General features: G+C 44.6%; 1 protein-coding gene across 1 annotated transcript; it reads left to right on the top strand.

The window, feature by feature from the left end:
- Positions 1–10388: 10388 nt before the first annotated feature.
- LOC142774292 (facilitated trehalose transporter Tret1-like) lies at positions 10389–17198 on the top strand. The gene is made up of 5 exons (XM_075874688.1): positions 10389–10659; positions 11092–11315; positions 13135–13421; positions 14097–14369; positions 16856–17198. Exons 1-5 carry the CDS (start codon positions 10389–10391, stop codon positions 17196–17198), a joined length of 1398 nt encoding a protein of 465 aa, XP_075730803.1.
- The last annotated feature ends 435 nt before the right edge of the window (positions 17199–17633 follow it).

Below are 17633 nucleotides of genomic sequence, written 5' to 3'. Positions count from 1 at the left end.
AGGCCACGTGACTGGAAGCGCCCCCACATCGCCAGGTGTGCTTTGAGTAAAAACTGATTGGTAATAATTGTTAAAAGCTTCAGCTTTTTCTTCATCGGTGCACAAAGTATCACCCTCCATGGTCAGAGCAGGAATACTTTATCATCTTTTCTAGTTTGTTTCATACACTTCCAGAACTATTTCGGGAAGTATTATTTTTTTTCAACCTAGAATGGTACGTTTCAATTTCTCTTCGATTTTTACGACGAGGTAAAAAATAATTGCAACAGCCCAAAAATTGTACCACGACAGTAGTTCATTTTTTTGTTGTTGAGGCATAGAAATTTTTTTGTTCCTTATTTTTCTGCCATACATTCAGCGTGATGCTCGCTTCGTCATTTACCCTTCATCCGCACATTACAGGGAAATCATAGCAGAATTCATTAATCAACTTAACAGCTCTCGTTCATTTGGAGGTAAATGATTCGTGAGGTTCTAAATGCCATAACTATGATATGATTATCAGGCACGCCGCAGGGGAGGGCTCTAGAAATAGCGATCACCTGGTGTTTTCTAACACGCCCTAACAAGAGTGGATGCAAGGGTGTGGCATGAACCGTGTAATTTGCTTACCGCGTGTATAGAATGAACTGATTTGATTTGATTGTTTGTTTGATTGATTGATCGATTGATTGATTGATATGTGGGCTTTACGTCCCAAAACCATCATATGATTATGAGAGGCGCCGTAGTGGAAGGCTCCAGAAATTTCGACCATGTAGGGTTCTTCACGCGCACTCAAATCTGAGCACACGGGCATACAACATTCCGGCCTCCATCGGAAATGCAGCAGTCGCAGCCGGGATTCGATCCCGTGGCCTGTGGGTCGCCAGCCGAGTACCTTAGCCACTTGAATTGGGGAAGAACTAAATGTGACATTAGGGCTTGATGTTCACGGTGAAGAACTATGTTTTCAGTAGGGTGTTAAACTTATTTAAATCAAGCAGTATATAAAGGAACACTACAGAGAAGCAATAACTTGGTTTAGATAAATTAACTGCACTTTTGAAAATTTATTTACATAAGTTTTACTCTCATAAGTGCATGATTAGAGGAGCAAATCAAGGTTCAACTTTCATTCTAAATTTCGCGCCGAAATATCCTCGCGGGACGTAACGAATTTCAATGCAATCTTCGTAATTACACGGCATTGGCTCCATGAAATTTTCTGAAACTTGATATGCTATAGGTCTATGGCACCAACCATAGAATTTCATAATATACACTAGAGTGAACTCGGACACTGGTGCCTATGCGAGCTGCAACGCACGGTGCTTCAGCGAGCGTGGGAATGATGAGTAGTTCGCGAATTTGTATAATCTTCGTACTTCTGGCCTGCTTCTAGCTCCGTATGTGTTCATGTGGCTGGGAGCTGTTTTCTTACGAAACAAAAATCTGCAAATGTTCAGCGGTTGCGACCTTATCTCTTTCAGGCTTACTATTTCGAATCGGGTCACGAAGTTTCGTTCCTTCAAAACAAAACCGAAACCAGCAATAAAACAAGCCGCAAGTACGATTCGCTACCCGCAAGTACAAAGACTGTAGGCGAATCTGTGTGCTACCCATCATTCTTATGGTTGCTGTATAATCGCAGCGCAAGAGTCCCCTCTAGCTTATTTTAGGAAACTCTATATACGGCGCCAACAGAAGACAATGTGCTTCAGTCTCAATGACTAGAAGCTACGCAGAACCAAGTAGCAGCTTTCAAAATTTACAACGGCATGGTGTTTGGTGCAAGAATTTCACGGTGGCTTGTCCGAACTCATTTTAGTTTCGCGCGTTTTCAGCTTCACCAAGCGTAATTTCGCGGTAATAGTGGTGTTTTCGGGGTTGTGAAAGTGCACTTTACTAATACGGGGAATATCCTTTTGCTCTTTGGTGACTCTTTATGCCCTTCAAAAAAATTGTGCAAACGCCTCTGAGTGTTACAACTGAGAAGCACATACGAAGTTTCTTCACACTGCTCAGAAAATGTTCTAGGTGGATTGAAGTGAACGTATGTGTTACCAGCATTCTTTTATACTTTGATTTATTACATATAAAACAACCAGCTGCTCAAGATTTGGCTGTGTTAGCATAAGGCTGTCGGAATCTCGCTGCATTCTTGATAGGCTTGTTTTACAGTATAACCTTGCACCTTTAAATAGAACACTGCCTGATAAAACATATTTATAAAATACCCGACTGACCGCTGTAGATCTGTGTGCTCAGATTTGGGTGCCGTTTAAGAACCCCAGGTGATCGAAATGTCCGGAGTCCTCCATTACAGTGTCTTTCATAATCATATGGTGGTTTCGGGACGTTAAACCCCAGATTTCAATCAATCAAAAAAATGCCTAATTTATGAAACTCCCAGTGTTTATGCATACTTCTGTCCTGTTATTGCGTGAGTTGTTAGTTCCCAGGTATTCTAGCAATTTTTCAGTCTTTATATGCAGTTCTGGTGTTGTTTCTTAAAGATCTCGAACATATGATGTACTTCCGCGTGAGCAACGTTTCTTTTTTGTTTATTGAGATAGTTGCTCTGTCAATCGGCTTATCACAGTAAAGTGATATGGGAACTGTATACAATAAACAAAAAATCAATATTTTACACCTATCGATAAACATAACTTATGGTATGTTCAACTACCAGTCGATCCTCAGTTTACTGTTGACCATGGTAAAGTGTCGACTCATGCGTAGATCTTGGCCATGTTGTAACCATCGGTTCAAAGATACTCACATTACCCCATCTTTTTTTTTGTTTGCCTATTCTCTTTTCAAAATATTGTAACATGCTTATGTACTTTTTAGATATCTCTGTTTAGTCAAAGTTATCCTTCCGAATTGGCATGACGAAATATTCATGCTTCTTAAACTACATGTAGTGCTAGAAATATAACCGCATGTTTGATAACAATGACCTAATATACACAAAATCACAAAATTTATTCGTCATCGATAAAGGATTTTCCCTCCCATTCCATCTCCTCACTATACGCGTAGCTGAAATGAGTACCCATGAAGGCCCAATTTTTTCCGCTATCTGCAAGCAAAAAGCTTCCATATGGCTAGCAAGGGCTTTGCTGGCCTATGCGAATATATACGTAGTGTGAGCTAAGGGAGCCGCGCTAAAATCACCGTTTCACGCATGCTAATAATTACAGGCGTGAAGTCTTTCACACATCGTCGTACACGCATCCAAACGGGTTGTTTACGAGGTCAATTGGGAAGATTCGAGTCCCACTGGCACTTTCGCTAAACTTGACCGCATAATCAGTCAATCGGCCTCCTGGCGACACCGATTTGCTAGACGTTACTTCTTTTGCTCCGGTGTCTCCACACCACATTTATTGATGATTTTCGGGGTTTAACATCCCGAAACCACCATATAATTATGAGAGACGCCATAGTAGAAGGTTCCGGAAATTTAGACCCCCTAAGGTTCTTTAACGTGCACCGAAATGTAAGCTCACGGGCCTCAAGCCTTTCACCTCCATCGAAAATCCCGCCACCTGCGGGTCCACAGCCGAGTACCTTAGCCACAAGACCACCGTGGCGGGTGGCGCAGCACGCTTAGCCTTCTCTTGTTTGTTCTTCTTATGCTCAACCATTAATTGCCCAGCAACTAGTTCAACATTGAGCTTCTTCGCTCTCTGTCTACATGGCTATACCATAGGAAAAAATGCCCCGCTGTATGTACGTAGCGTCCAAAGAAGTTTTCAAAAATTGCTGGAGCGGAGAGCACTGCACAGGGGTGAAACCGTATCCATCAAAAAATGGCGGCTGCAGTTACAGGGGGTGTGATAAACTGCCAGCATTCGGCGAATGAAACAGAGCACTTTGCTCGCAGGCCAAACGAGTTTAATGTAACTTTTTCGGGTCGCAAAGTGCTGAAAAGGCATCTTCGTGTTACTCGTTTTTCTTAGTAAGCCTCTATTTCTAAGCAGATTTTATTTAAAATGAAGTCACCAATACTCGTCTCTTTTGCATTGTAGGGAATAACTGTCCTTCAATTCATAATTAACTAATCGTTACACTAACAAATCAAAATCCCTTGATCTCTAAGTGCACACTGCCAGAACAGAGCATGTTTTCGAAATCTTTGGAGGGCAAAACCTGGCTTCACACTTGCTGTCAAAGCATTGCAGGTGCTTCACTCCAGCAAGTTTTTTTTAATCCTGCCGCGGCAGTAGTGGCCAAAGAGGGCAGTGCGGCTCGAGGTGTATGAGCCACTGGGTATGGTCAAAGTGCGTCTACAGAAGCTATGACGTCACTCCTCCGGAATGCACAGACTGGCGAGGCACGCACTGTGGTGCATGCACAGCACGGTTCTTGTACGTGCACGCGAAGCCACTTTGGCTCGGCTGTGGCGAACGCTACAAAATATCTTTTATAAAAGTCGCACACATCTCTCAGACGAGCGTGGGAGCAGCCATGGGTCGACTTGAAGTTTTGTAAAGAGGTGTTCGTTATTCGTCACTGTAGACTTTGATCATTTGCGTGCACAGCCGCTTTCCGAGCGCTCGCCTCCACCACACTTATGCTTATGTCATCATTCATACTATTACGCTGTGTGTGAGAGAGGAAGAGGAGTAAACGCTTTTATTATACAGAGCGGCTCAGCGCCTCTAGCGATCTCCACTCATACCAGATCACTTGCAGGAGTTAAGCAAACGTTCTACCGCAGACCTATCTAGGAGGAGTAAGCGCTTTAATTATACAAAGGAGCGCAGTGTCGCTATAGCGGTCTCCCCTGACACCAGAGCACGCGCCGGAATGGAGCGAGCGCTCTACAACAGAACCATCTAGTGGGTTCTACAAGTACTAGCGTGGCTATGACGACGTGCAAGGGAAAAGCTCTGACCATAGGCTGCTTTGCATCTAATAAGAGGCCATTTTGCTTACCTCTATATATTGTTCAGTCCCTATCCGCATAATACCTGGGGCTCCGGAATGAAGCGAGCGCTCTACAACAGAACCATCTTGTGGGTTCTACAAGTACTAGCGCGGCTATGACGACGTGTAAGGGAAAAGCTCTGACCATAGGCTGCTTCGCATCTAATAAGAGGCCGGATCGCTTACCTGTAATATTGTTCAGTCGCTATCCGCATAATACCTGGGGCTCCGGAATGGAGCGAGCTCTCTACAACAGAACCATCTAGTGGGTTCTACAAGTACTAGCGTGGCTATGACGACGTGCAAGGGAAAAGCTCTGACCATAGGCTGCTTCGCATCTAATAAGAGGCCATTTTGCTTACCTCTATATATTGTTCAGTCCCTATCCGCATAATACCTGGGGCTCCGGAATGGAGCGAGCGCTCTACAACAGAACCATCTTGTGGGTTCTACAAGTACAAGCGCGGCTATGACGACGTGTTAGGGAAAAGCTCTGACCATAGGCTGCTTCGCATCTAATAAGAGGCCGGATCGCTTACCTGTAATATTGTTCAGTCGCTATCCGCATAATACCTGGGGCTCCGGAATGGAGCGAGCGCTCTACAACAGAACCATCTAGTGGGTTCTACAAGTACTAGCGTGGCTATGACGACGTGCAAGGGAAAAGCTCTGACCATAGGCTGCTTCGCATCTAATAAAAGGCCATTTTGCTTACCTCTATATCTTGTTCAGTCCCTATCTGCATAATACCTGGGGCTCCGGAATGGAGCGAGCGCTCTACAACAGAACCATCTTGTGGGTTCTACAAGTACTAGCGCGGATATGACGACGTGCAAGGGAAAAGCTCTGACCATAGGCTGCTTCGCATCTAATAAGAGGCCGGATCGCTTACCTGCATATATTGTACAGTCGCTATCCGCATAATACCTGGGGCTCCGGAATGGAGCGGGCGCTCTACAACAGAACCATCTAGTGGGTTCTACAAGTACTAGCGTGGCTATGACGACGTGCAAGGGAAAAGCTCTGACTATAGGCTGCTTCGCATCTAATAAGAGGCCGGACTGCTTACCTGCATATATTGTTCAGTCGCTATCCGCATAATACCTGGGGCTCCAGAATGGAGTGAGCGCTCTACAACAGAACCACCTAGTGGGTTCTACAAGTACTAGCGTGGCTATGACGACGTGCAAGGGAAAAGCTCTGACTATAGGCTGCTTCGCATCCAATAAGAGGCCGGATTGCTTATCTGCATATATTGTTCAGTCGCTATCCGCATAATACCTGGGGCTTTGATAAATGACCGTTTTCTGTAAGTTCTATAGCAATACTCCAAGAAAGACGAAACAAAGCGCCAGCTGGTACAGATATATCTTGAGGAACCTCAATCACGAAGGCAGCGACAGAAGATAGAGGAAGGGAGGTTCATGCGTATGTTTGAAAATAAGCGAAAACGTCCACACTATGTTAGATTCGCATCTTAGAGATTGAGAAGTAAAATAAGTTAAAGAGAAACACACATGCATTTTGATTTACACAGGGCTGGTGCGGTGCCGTCTCCACTATGCTTTAACTGTCAAGAACAAAGAAAACTAATGATCACGTTTCACTAACTTGTCCTTTCTCTAGCAGTGAAAAAAAAATATCTTGACATTCTATTGAGACACTTTGGAATAACTATTAACTCAGAAAATATTATTTCTTTGTAGCTTCTTCTCTGGCACCCCCCCCCCTCCGAAAAAAATGAACATTTGCTTACTCATAGGTGATTTCTTCGGCGACATAGAGAGGATTCCATGGTAATTTATTTTCGTTCCAACTATTGCAGGTCAGCCTTTTTTTGTTGTTGTTAGGTGATTGCATGTGCCGCTGCGTTGTTCTAAGCCTCGTATAATGGTACATAAAACAATCATCTTAAAAAATTCTATACTTCCACCTTGATCGATTAGGCTTTTTTTTCTTCGTCTCAATTCTAAACATTATGCCTATATTAACCACCGGTTCAGAGCAAATCTCCCAAACTCGGTAACAGCTGAATCACACGGGTCAAGCAAGCAAGCTTGCCCTGCGACAAAAGAGACTAAGAAGAAGAAGAAGAAGAACGAAAGGCAAGAACGTTGTCTCTAACCGCTGCTGCCCTGGCGTCCAGAAGGAGATCGAGCAGGTAGTAACTTCTATATTTACCTTAAAACAGAGGACTAGTTTTGTTCCCGAGGTGCGTTCAAGTGGCGGTGCCTTAACTGCAGAATAAGCGGTAAGACAGCCATTGTAGCCAATATGAGGAGCTATTAGGGTTAACCCTTGCCCAGCATTTTCCACTCCTTTAACCAAATTTGACATTTTGCTTTTGAATGCAACATTCTGACAAGCACTTCTCCACGAATGGGCCATACCGAAAGACTTTGCGCTTACTTCTGTGGGAAGTAGGCACGTTCGCCATTAAAACGCAGAGTCAATGGCGCACGCGTGTAATTTTGTTTCGCAGAACTAACCCCCAATGTTCTCAGATGTTCGACGATTAACTTTTAGGCTCTGTTTAATGCACGGAAGACCCGGAGGACCTGTGCGAGGGGCATTCTATCTAAGATGATGCGAGAGCATGGGTAATTTTTATGACAGTTACTGTTTCCGCCACCGTCTATTTCGAAGGTGTATTTGCACTCCTGAAATCAATAGAATCTTGCGGCCAACTGATTTTTGCCGGCAGGACTGGTTTGTCTCTGTTCGCATTGGTTGAACAAAATTGGCAGATCCCACGTAAAGTGCGAATCGTTGATATGCGAAGCACGAATAAAAAAGATTGATGGGCCACTTTAAAATCAGCCCAACGTTTCGAGGTGGAGGTAAATGATGCCCTACAAGGCTTCCATTGATTGATTGATTTGTGGGGTTTAACGTCCCAAAACCACCATATGATTATGAGAGACGCCGTAGTGGAGGGCTCCGGAAATTTTGACCACCTGGGGTTCTTTGACGTGCACCCAAATCTGAGCACACGGGCCTACAACATTTCCGCCTCCATCGGAAATGCAGCCGCCGCAGCCGGCCGGGATACGAACCCGCGACCTGCGGGTCAGCAGCCGAGTACCTTAGCCACTAGACCACCGCGGCGGGGTGTACATGGCTTCCACGTAACGATTATCATGTCTGGATGTGTCGTTTACCTTCGTCATCTCTTCACGCCACTTGGTACCACATTTAGTATATGTGGAAGAAGTGAAACGTCCGCAAGCATGCTATGAGCGTGGTGTGTTCTTACACGACACGCGTGTCAGGATTATCAAGCTTGCACCAGTCATATACTTTCGTCATCCATTGACGTCACGTAACACAAAATTTGGTTTATGTGGATCTAGCAAAACGGCCACGAGCACATCACGAAGGACCCAATATACTCCAATGTAGCGTCGACGTGCGCGATCGCTGGGCACAGCGACGCTACCTTAGCCAAACGCGAGCACTCTATAGGCTGATGCAAGGTGCGACCGACAGCAAACGGCGCGAAATGAGACATGCTTCGTTTCGCACTGATGCGCTGCCCAGAAAACTCTGTGTCTCCCACGTTTCGTGACGGAGGGACGCCGGACGCGCTGAACGCGCATGCGTCAAAGCAACGCGGCGCGGCGCGCGCCTGCGAGTTCATGGCAGGACTGGTGCCTGGCGTGGAAACGCCGGCGTCACCCGACGAAATGAACGCCGATGAGCACGCGCAACCCGTCTCGTCGAAATGTATCGGCGCCTTGACTGTGGCATGCAGTCATGTTCTCACATGACGCGCATCTTTTGATTATCATGCTTGAACCAGTCGCATACCTTCGTTATCCATCGACGTCACGTAATACCAAATTTGCCATATGTAAAGCTAGCGAAATAGCCGCGAGCGCATCATGAGTGTTGTAGGTATTCATGTTGTTACATGACACGCATGTCATGATTATCATGTTTCTATGTGTCATTTACCTATGTTGTCCATTCGCGTCACGTAATATCGAATTCGGTATAAGTGAAGCTATCGAAACGGCTGCCAGCGCATCACGAGCGTGGCATGTAGTAATGTTGTTAAATGACACGCATCTCATGATTATCATGTTTGCACCAGTCACATACCTTCCTAATCTATGCGCGTACTGTAATACCAAATTTGGTAAATGTGAGGCTAGCGAAACGCCCGCGAGCGCATCATGAGCTTGGCGTGTAGTCATGTTGTTACATGACATGCATGTTATGATTTTCAGGTTAGGGTCTGTTCCTTGTGTTCGCCATGCAATCATGTCATGCCATACCAGTTTGGTAACATGCCATGTGAACGAAATCACTGTAAGAGCTGCGGTATCATGGAATGTGAATCATGACATCCGTATCATGCTTTTCATGTTATGACTAGTCAAATATGTTCTCATGCAGTCATGTTATGCCGTACCAAGTTTGATATCGATACCGTTATTGAAACGGCCAGGAAAGCTAAAAGTTGTAGGCGGCTAGATTATAGATAGATAGAAATATATATATATATATATATATATATTCATATATATATATATATATCTATAAATATATATGTATATATATATATATACACATATATATATATATATATATATATATATATATATATATATATATATATATATATATATATATATATATATATATATATATATATATATACAGAAGAATAACTTCGGTTGCCGCAAGGTTATAAATATGAAAGTAGATGCGCTTTCACATAACAACTGTTTATTGTGCCAACGTTTCGACAGGAACCCTGTCTTTTTCAAGGCATAATCATGCCTTGAAAAAGAGCATGCCTTGAAAAAGCATGCCTTGAATAAGCATGCCTTGAAAAAGACAGGGTTCCTGTCGAAACGTTGGCACAATAAACAGTTGTTATGTGAAAGCGCATCTACTTTCATATTTATATATATATATATATATATATATATATATATATATATATATATATATATATATATATATATATATATATTAGATAGATAGATAGATAGATAGATAGATACGCGCTAAGTCGCTGAAGTTCGTTAAGGAATGCTTCGCATTCGCATTTAATACTGCCCCGCAACACACTGGGTCATGTAGCCTAAAGGTGCCCATGGGATCCACCATATAAAAGCATTTTATTAGATGCACAACACGTGGCCCGTATAGCGATGCACTGAGCACGGTCTCCGAACTTAGGTGGTGCCATGGAACTTCACCACAAGAGAACAAGAAGAAAGTTCGAGCATTAGATGTGCCATGAAGTTAGGTTGGGTTAGGGTAATGTGAGGAGACGCATGGAGGCGTTCGTGACCATCCCACACTTGTATAACGCTGTGGCTCTATCACTATACTGTCCTACTCGTAGCTCGTCGAGGCATAGCCACGAGTCGACGTCCTCGCGGCATACCACGACAGCACCCGCCCAGTTCAGCTCGCCAAATGAGCCGCAATCCCCGCCATTCAATGCGGCGATGGAGGCGCTGCGGCGCATGCGGCCGCCGGCCAAGGGTGCGACGCCGGTCACGGACCCGGACAGCGCGCTGCCCTTTGGTCACCACTTTTACGCGATGCTGGTCGCATGCTCCGGTACCTTGGCTGCTGGAACCGCACTCGGGTTCGCCTCGGCCGCCATGGAATCCATTGAGCGCCAACCCTGGTACGACCTGCCACGGATTCCACCTGAGAACAGGTGGATCGCCGACAGCCTCTTCCTGGGTGCCACTGTGGGCTCTCTGTTCTCAGGTGAGCAAGCAACGCAGCCGAGAAATTACGTGAGCTTTTTATTTACTTCTATGGTATGCAGTGCATGTTTTTGTTTGAGGAAATCAGCTGAGCCAGGACGGCGAGCTTCAGCTGCCATTTCACGTTTCGCTTCCAAATCAACCTACATTTTATTGAAGTACTAAAATATTCGAGTGATATGCATTTTGCTGCTCTGCTTTTTTATGTCCTTAAAGACGCTCTCTTCGTAATACGAAGCAGAAGCTGCTCGAAATCGTTTTATGATGGCTATACTTTTAACGCGTTGTAAATCATAAGTTAGAAGAAGTATTTCTGCATAACTATGGTACGGTACTTCACGCACATGTGTTAAAAACTAAATAACATGCACTGCGTTGTTCTTTAGTGTGGTTAAGTAATACACCATTTCTTCGTTCGTGATGCACGTTTCAGGCTTTCTAATGCATCTAGTCGGCCACAGAACAATCATGTTGCTGTCTTCCGCCGGCCTCATCAGTTCGTGGATGTGCTTGGCCGTAGGAAACAGCGTGAGCGTGATACTAGTCGGCCGGGTTGCTTGCGGTCTCTTTGTGGGCGTTGTCACCAACTGCGTTTGTCTCTACGTTGCCGACGTCGCGCCTCCAGCCAAGAGAACGACTTTTGGAGGTCTTCCGGAGGTACGTTGAACTACTTTATGCCGTCCGGTTTAAGCTCGCTCCGCGACTCGTTCTCCCTCAGGGGCTTAGACCCCAGCTCGATCCGATGCCGCACATCTCGACAGTCATAATACCTGGTCGTACTTTGATCTAGACTACGTACCCTATATAGGTTTCCGAATGTTCATAACAAGAATAGCAAATCAAATTTGTGTGGTTGAGTTCCCAGTTAGCCTGGCATGAAAACCACCTACCACCACTGTTCTCCATTGTCAACTATGGCTGGGTCGCGCACCTCGCTAACAGCTCGGTGACAACTCCACGATTATCACCAGCAGTGCATGGGCCATTGCGGTGAGCTATCGGAGCTAATATTGGAAGCCGCGCTTTTCCGCCACTCTTCTTCGTCCTGCTCCGCTCTGCTGTTTGAGCACCCGAACACTAGCCAGTACACCCAGAGCCCAGTACCTTCATATACCACTAGATTCCAAGTGATGCACTTGGGGCACGTCTGATCGAATCACAGTGCACAATCTGCAATGGACATGTCATACACTACTTTTACTAAGAAAATGTTACTTTCAGGCTGACAACGCTGGATCACACCAATACACGGCTGGGTCGTTTTAAAAGGAACTCGCCCCCCCCCGGCAGCCTCCTGAGAGCTCGAAGAGCTATAGTTGAACAGGGAATTGCTCTGAAACCCTTCCAGTGGTAGTGTCGTGGGGCAGCTTCTAATTTAATGTTTATTTATGCTAAACATTTTTACACGATAGCGTTAAATAGCTCGTTCAGCCGAAATTACGGAGTCCGTATTGGTGTCGTTGGCTGTGAGCGAGAAATCATCGTCGTTGCGTGACCAAAAAAAAAATAAACAAGCTTCTTTGCGTGACGAAAAGTTGAGAAAGATGCAAATAAAATGAAATGAAAAATTCTGGTACTGAGTGGGGTCAAACCGCGGTCGTTTGCGTGACAAGCGGGTGTGCTATCACACAGCCATGTCTCTGCTCCTGGGTACAGTTAAAATATCTTTATCTGCATGAAAATGCAGTGGAAATAACTTTCATACTTTACTAACACGCGTGTCCTGTATATATACACCATGAAACATTGCGCAATAACTCGTGGTACAAGCTTACTTTGCTATTGGGGGTCAGTACATGGAATTAATATAACAACTTCATAGTTTAAAGTCAGTCACCCATTAATAAAAACACACACGCTACTGCAACCTTATGGTCACGTAGTGCGTGCACAGGCAGCTTGAAAATATTTCATATACCAAGTGTTTGAAGTGCGCACTCGGAATAGAGTATCACTGTCGTGTTCAACTTTTGAACGCGAAGCTTAAGGCTCCCCACTTTTTAGGTCTCTCTTTTTTCTATGTGACCATGCCCCAGGTGCCACTCTTCGTCCTTTTAATAGAACCAAAACATCTCGCAGTACCAAACTGTTGATATGTGAATTTATAGAAGCATGGAAAGTTATAGCAAACACTGTGCACATTGACACAGTACGTTGTGTGCAGTATGAAAATAATTAGTATGAACACGACATGTACCTTTTAAGTAATGCAATCGCTTACTCGCGTCATTTCGGATCATGCCTCACTTACACACAGGTTCTGACGCAGGTGTTTCATTTCCAAATGCAACTTCTCTAGCATTGGAATGTACTCGCACAGATCGGAAATTGTACTTTGCATCTCCTGTATCAGCTGGTGATCGTGTGGCCAGTGAGGCACCTCGAAGTGGCCACGACTTTCGGCATTTTCTTCCAAGAGAGATCTTTCGCCGCGTGTTATTGGCCACTCGTGAATTTAACGTCGGTATACCTGCAGGTAGCCATGAGCGCCGGGCTTCTGACGGCTTACTCGCTGTCCGGATTTCCCTGGGAAGTGCAGGCGGGCGGTTGCGCCCTCACGGCCGTCCCCATTCTGGCGATGCAGCGCTACATTGTCGAAAACCCGCGCTGGCTGCTTGCACGGGACCGCTCTTTGGACGCTGACACGGCCGTGTTGCGACTGTACGGCATCGACCCGCCCGCTGACTTCCGACAGCGCAAAGTCGAGGGCGCCTCGGACCAGCAGAGATCCGCAGATGCCAGCCGATGGCCGAAGGAAGCCAGGTGAAAATACTTTGAAGACTACGCCTTGCGCGGCCTCTAACACTATCTGTCTGTAAGAGGGCTTGATCCATTACTTATTGAACTTGTCCCTAGTAGAGGCCTCCCTTAATTACTTAATGTGTGTAATCACATGACACCTACAGTGACAGCTTTTACCTGACCTTTGACTGATTCGTAGTGTCGGTAAGGTTATAGCTAAGTATAACAATTACTCAACATTTTAAGGAAACATTAGTGTATGCTATACGCTGTTTTAACTGCCTTCTTTTTATGCAACATCCATTGCATGTCTGAGTTTCATTCCCACGATTTTTTGTAATTCGGAGCGCTCCACGGACGCGGCCTTACGTCCCTCCATCCATATCATGAGGCGTCGTAACGCTCATGGTATTCTGCGTTCAATACAGGTAAGGGGAGCTACTATACAGGTCATTACAAGGATAGAAATGATCGACACTGCCTTGAAATGAACGAATGAGGTTTATCGTAATATAATTTACAGAAATGACCTGGAAGAAAAATCTTTCGTGCACATGGGGCTGACTCCAGCAGGGCACCAGAGAGTGCGTCATGGCCTCGCTGAGCGAAAAAATAATCTGACAATGAATTTACTTTAATGGATTTCTGTTGTAATTGCACTTGTTTTCTGTATGGCTCTTTTTGAAACAATCGCAGGAATTTCACGGCTTGTCTGCTACTCTACCTTCTTCAGAACATCTCCTGCGCTCAGCTTTGCCTGCTTCGAGCTGTGCAGGTGATGGCCGGCGCAGTGGCAGACGTGCCCCCACAGGCCTTCGCTATGTTCCTAATCATCTTGCACATAGGATGCACCACTTTAGCCATTAACGCAACAAAAAAAGCCAGCCGACGTGGACTGCTTGGTCTGTCGGCCTTACTGGTCGCAGCTGTTATGTTCAAACTGCGACCACTGGATCATCTTGGCTTCATGTAAGCGTTCTCCTATTAAATAACACGGACTTCGTATAACCTGTTCCCGTAGCTTCTTCAGCGTAATTTGACAATTTGACGGCATGCCTACAAACGAAAATTTTGAAGAACCTTGTCAGTGTGAGAAATAACTGTATATTTCACGCATTGTGAGAATCATTGCTATGCGAAACAGTCTGCGGCTGTAGCCGCTTAACCCCGCTTTCGGTTAGGTATTACCAAGACGATTACCACAATTGCTTACTTTCTGTTGTTGCGTGCATATATATCATGGGCTTACCAGGCATACCGTCTAGAGTCTGCCCCCTACGGAATAGTTGTTTTTTTCTTTGACGCAATGCAAACACTCCAGTTGCAGCACACACTTCCCCTTTTCGAAACAAAGTGCAAGTACAAATAGCGTTCTTCGGAGTTTTTCTTGGCGGGGTGAGTAGTGCCGAACTATATCTTGAATGGCAGAAGCACATGCGTACAAATCAACAAGTGCAGAGTTACAGCAGCAGAGCGATCTCTTACGTATGATATGTTGGACCCCCTAAAATAATGTTTTGATGCCTATTTTCACTCACGTGAATAGATGTTGAGTGAGAGTCAGCTGTGCGACATACCCGCGTACAATGGAGCCAATGGAGCATGTTATGCCCCTATACGATTGACAGGGACTTTCGCAAAGGGTTTTAATGACGTAGACGACAGGTTTGTCATGTTATTTGTGCCATTAGCTGTTAGTTGTGCTCATGGTTCAGCCATCATCCCCCCCCCCCCCGGAGAAATATACCAGGTTTAGTATAGACCAAATCAACGAGAAGATCAATCGAGCATCCTGGCGTAGGCGTCTAGAAGAACAGAAACGGTTAAAAGGCCCTTGGTTCACAAAGAAATCATACGATCAGTTTGTAGGCAGCAGTGATAATAATTTCCTTGTTTTAGGAGTTTTCATTGTAACTAGCAATTCCGACAATGGTGAAACATATGCCAATAACTATCTTCTTGGCCATCCCTGCTGAAAGATCATGTCTTATTGAGGTATGCATGTCTGTTTATCCGAAGCATTAAAAATTATTGACACTGATGCTCATAATACATGTAGCTTGAGCCCCACATCGTTCGTAGTGAATTTGTAGAGATAAAGGTGTTGTAAAACCTATAGAACAACGTGACATCATTGAGGGTGTAAATTTTTAACAGTTTATTATAAGCCCGTGCATAAGGAGACGACCCATCATATTTTATGGTAGAGATTTTTTCTTTAACAACGCCATCATTCGGTCCTTTAGTGAAAACGTTGAAAATGTTGTTGAGCTTTTCAATGCCTGAGGTTCTCTAATCAACGGAGCTCACACTGCTTATCAGATAGTGATAGGCTGATAAGAACGTAAATGCATATAGACAAGCCCGAGTCATTAAAGAGAGGGGGGGTCTAGGCAGGAGCCATCTATACAAAAATAAGTAATTTTGTTGGTGAAACCAATATTTAGGAGCCATTTAGTCGTTTTCGTGCTGTATAAGAACGCAGTACTGTTCTCGCATCATGTTTTCGCGCATAAGTCAAGCCATGTTGTTTCATACAAAATCAATTGTGCCAAGTTTCCGGCACAATGGCACTTTTGCGCATTCTCTTCCATTAATTCGTTGTGGTAAACAAAATTCTGAACTACTTTCGTAGGTTCGTAAGGTGCACAAGTTTGTTTGTTCATTTAATTTAAAATTTGTAGCCTACAGAAGTAACTGCTGGCAGATAGGTTAGAGTAACACTTCGTCCGCTTCCATTTTACCCTTCCCTCTTTCTTCCTAATCCGGAATGACGCTTCTGCCACCGGGACCTAGGTAACGCTTCTCTCAGTTTTTGTAGAGTAGGCGTAATACTGTGCAAGTGTTTGTCCGAAAAAGGACATTCAGAGGGGCTTCTCATCAATATGTTGATTTCAGCGAAATGTTTCTTGAGTGGCTGGTTTCCTTCGAGTTTTGCAAAAAATTAAATATATATATATATATATATATATATATATATATATATATATATATATATATATATATATATATATACTTATGCGTGCATTCAGTACTGGGAAATATTCTGTTATTAAAATTAAAATAAAGTGCTTCGCAGACGTTAGCCCTCTACAGTAAGGAAAAAATTGCTTACTTGGCTCCCGAAATAGCAGGCTGAAAAGCGGCATACCTTTGTCCGATGTTTTTAAATGTGCATATCTCTTCCATTTATCTTATTACCCGTACGTACTGTCGAACAGATTAAACAGGCTGCATTCTTTAATGTGGGAATGTTTTCATCTCACAAGAAATTATTGATTAAATCGAGAAACACTAAAGATTTTTCAGTTGAGCAGGAGAAGTTAAACAATTCACATTCAATTACAACGCAGCTGCAGCGAGATTCATCCACACTTCCTTTATTCTCTATTATAAGCAAAAAAAGCAACAGTTCTATTAAAAAATGACCACTATGCATACTGATTTCTGGACAGAGACTGGGCTGTAGACAAGGACTCCACCAATGCCAGCTGGACGGTCTTGCTTTCGGTGGGCGTGTTCGTGCTGGCTTACTCGGTGGGCTTGTGCCACATCCCCGTACTGCTCACCGGCGAGCTGGTCCCTCTGCGGCGGCGATACGTCGGCTCCTCGTTCGTGTGGGCGTCGCGGTGGTCCCTGACCTTCGTGATGATCCACTTCGACGAGGACGTGCTCGCCGCTTTCGAGAACAGGGGAACACTGCTCACGCTCAGCGTGGTGGTCGCAGTGGTGGCGGTCACTGCCATTGCTCTCATCCCCGAAACCGAAGGACGCACGCTGACGGACATCCATAGATAACCGCCTGACAGACCGTCGGCCGCGTCGTACCCGCCGTTGCTCCACGTGGCCCAAATATTGGTTTGCCGCTGCAACGTGGAGTAGGCAGGAAGTGATGTTGTTTACGGTGTTAAGCCGAGTATCTTCTATGTAATTATGTTGCTGATTTCTACGTCTTTCATGCATGAAATATTTCTTTCGCAGTCCTACTGCGTCTGTTCATTTTTCCATCAGTGAGGTAATTGCTGCCCTGTCTATTTTTTCACTGATACTCAGTGCATTGTAATAAAGACAAAACCCTTGCTTCGGGTCGCAGCTTTGAATTGTTATATATGAACTCCTGGTTTTTGTGCCTGCACTGTGGCCAATGGCACAAAGTACGCACGAACTCCATTCAGTAAACAATAAAGAGCACTATAGAAATTTTCATCGATAGGATAGGATAGGATGCATTGC

Source organism: Rhipicephalus microplus, chromosome 10, assembly GCF_043290135.1.
Source record: "Rhipicephalus microplus isolate Deutch F79 chromosome 10, USDA_Rmic, whole genome shotgun sequence".
In the NCBI taxonomy this organism is placed as follows: Eukaryota; Metazoa; Arthropoda; class Arachnida; order Ixodida; family Ixodidae; genus Rhipicephalus; species Rhipicephalus microplus.
The sequence above is the reverse complement of the archived record's forward strand: the minus strand, read 5'-3'. Positions and strand labels throughout refer to the sequence as shown.

Bases quoted from the DNA above. Each gene is read 5' to 3' on its own strand.
- LOC142774292 (XM_075874688.1), top strand. From the start codon at position 10,389: ATGGAGGCGCTGCGGCGCATGCGGCCGCCGGCCAAGGGTGCGACGCCG. The intron at 13,422-14,096 runs GTGAAAATACTT...AAACAATCGCAG, and splicing joins CGATGGCCGAAGGAAGCCAG to GAATTTCACGGCTTGTCTGC. The intron at 14,370-16,855 runs GTAAGCGTTCTC...ATTTCTGGACAG, and splicing joins CTGGATCATCTTGGCTTCAT to AGACTGGGCTGTAGACAAGG.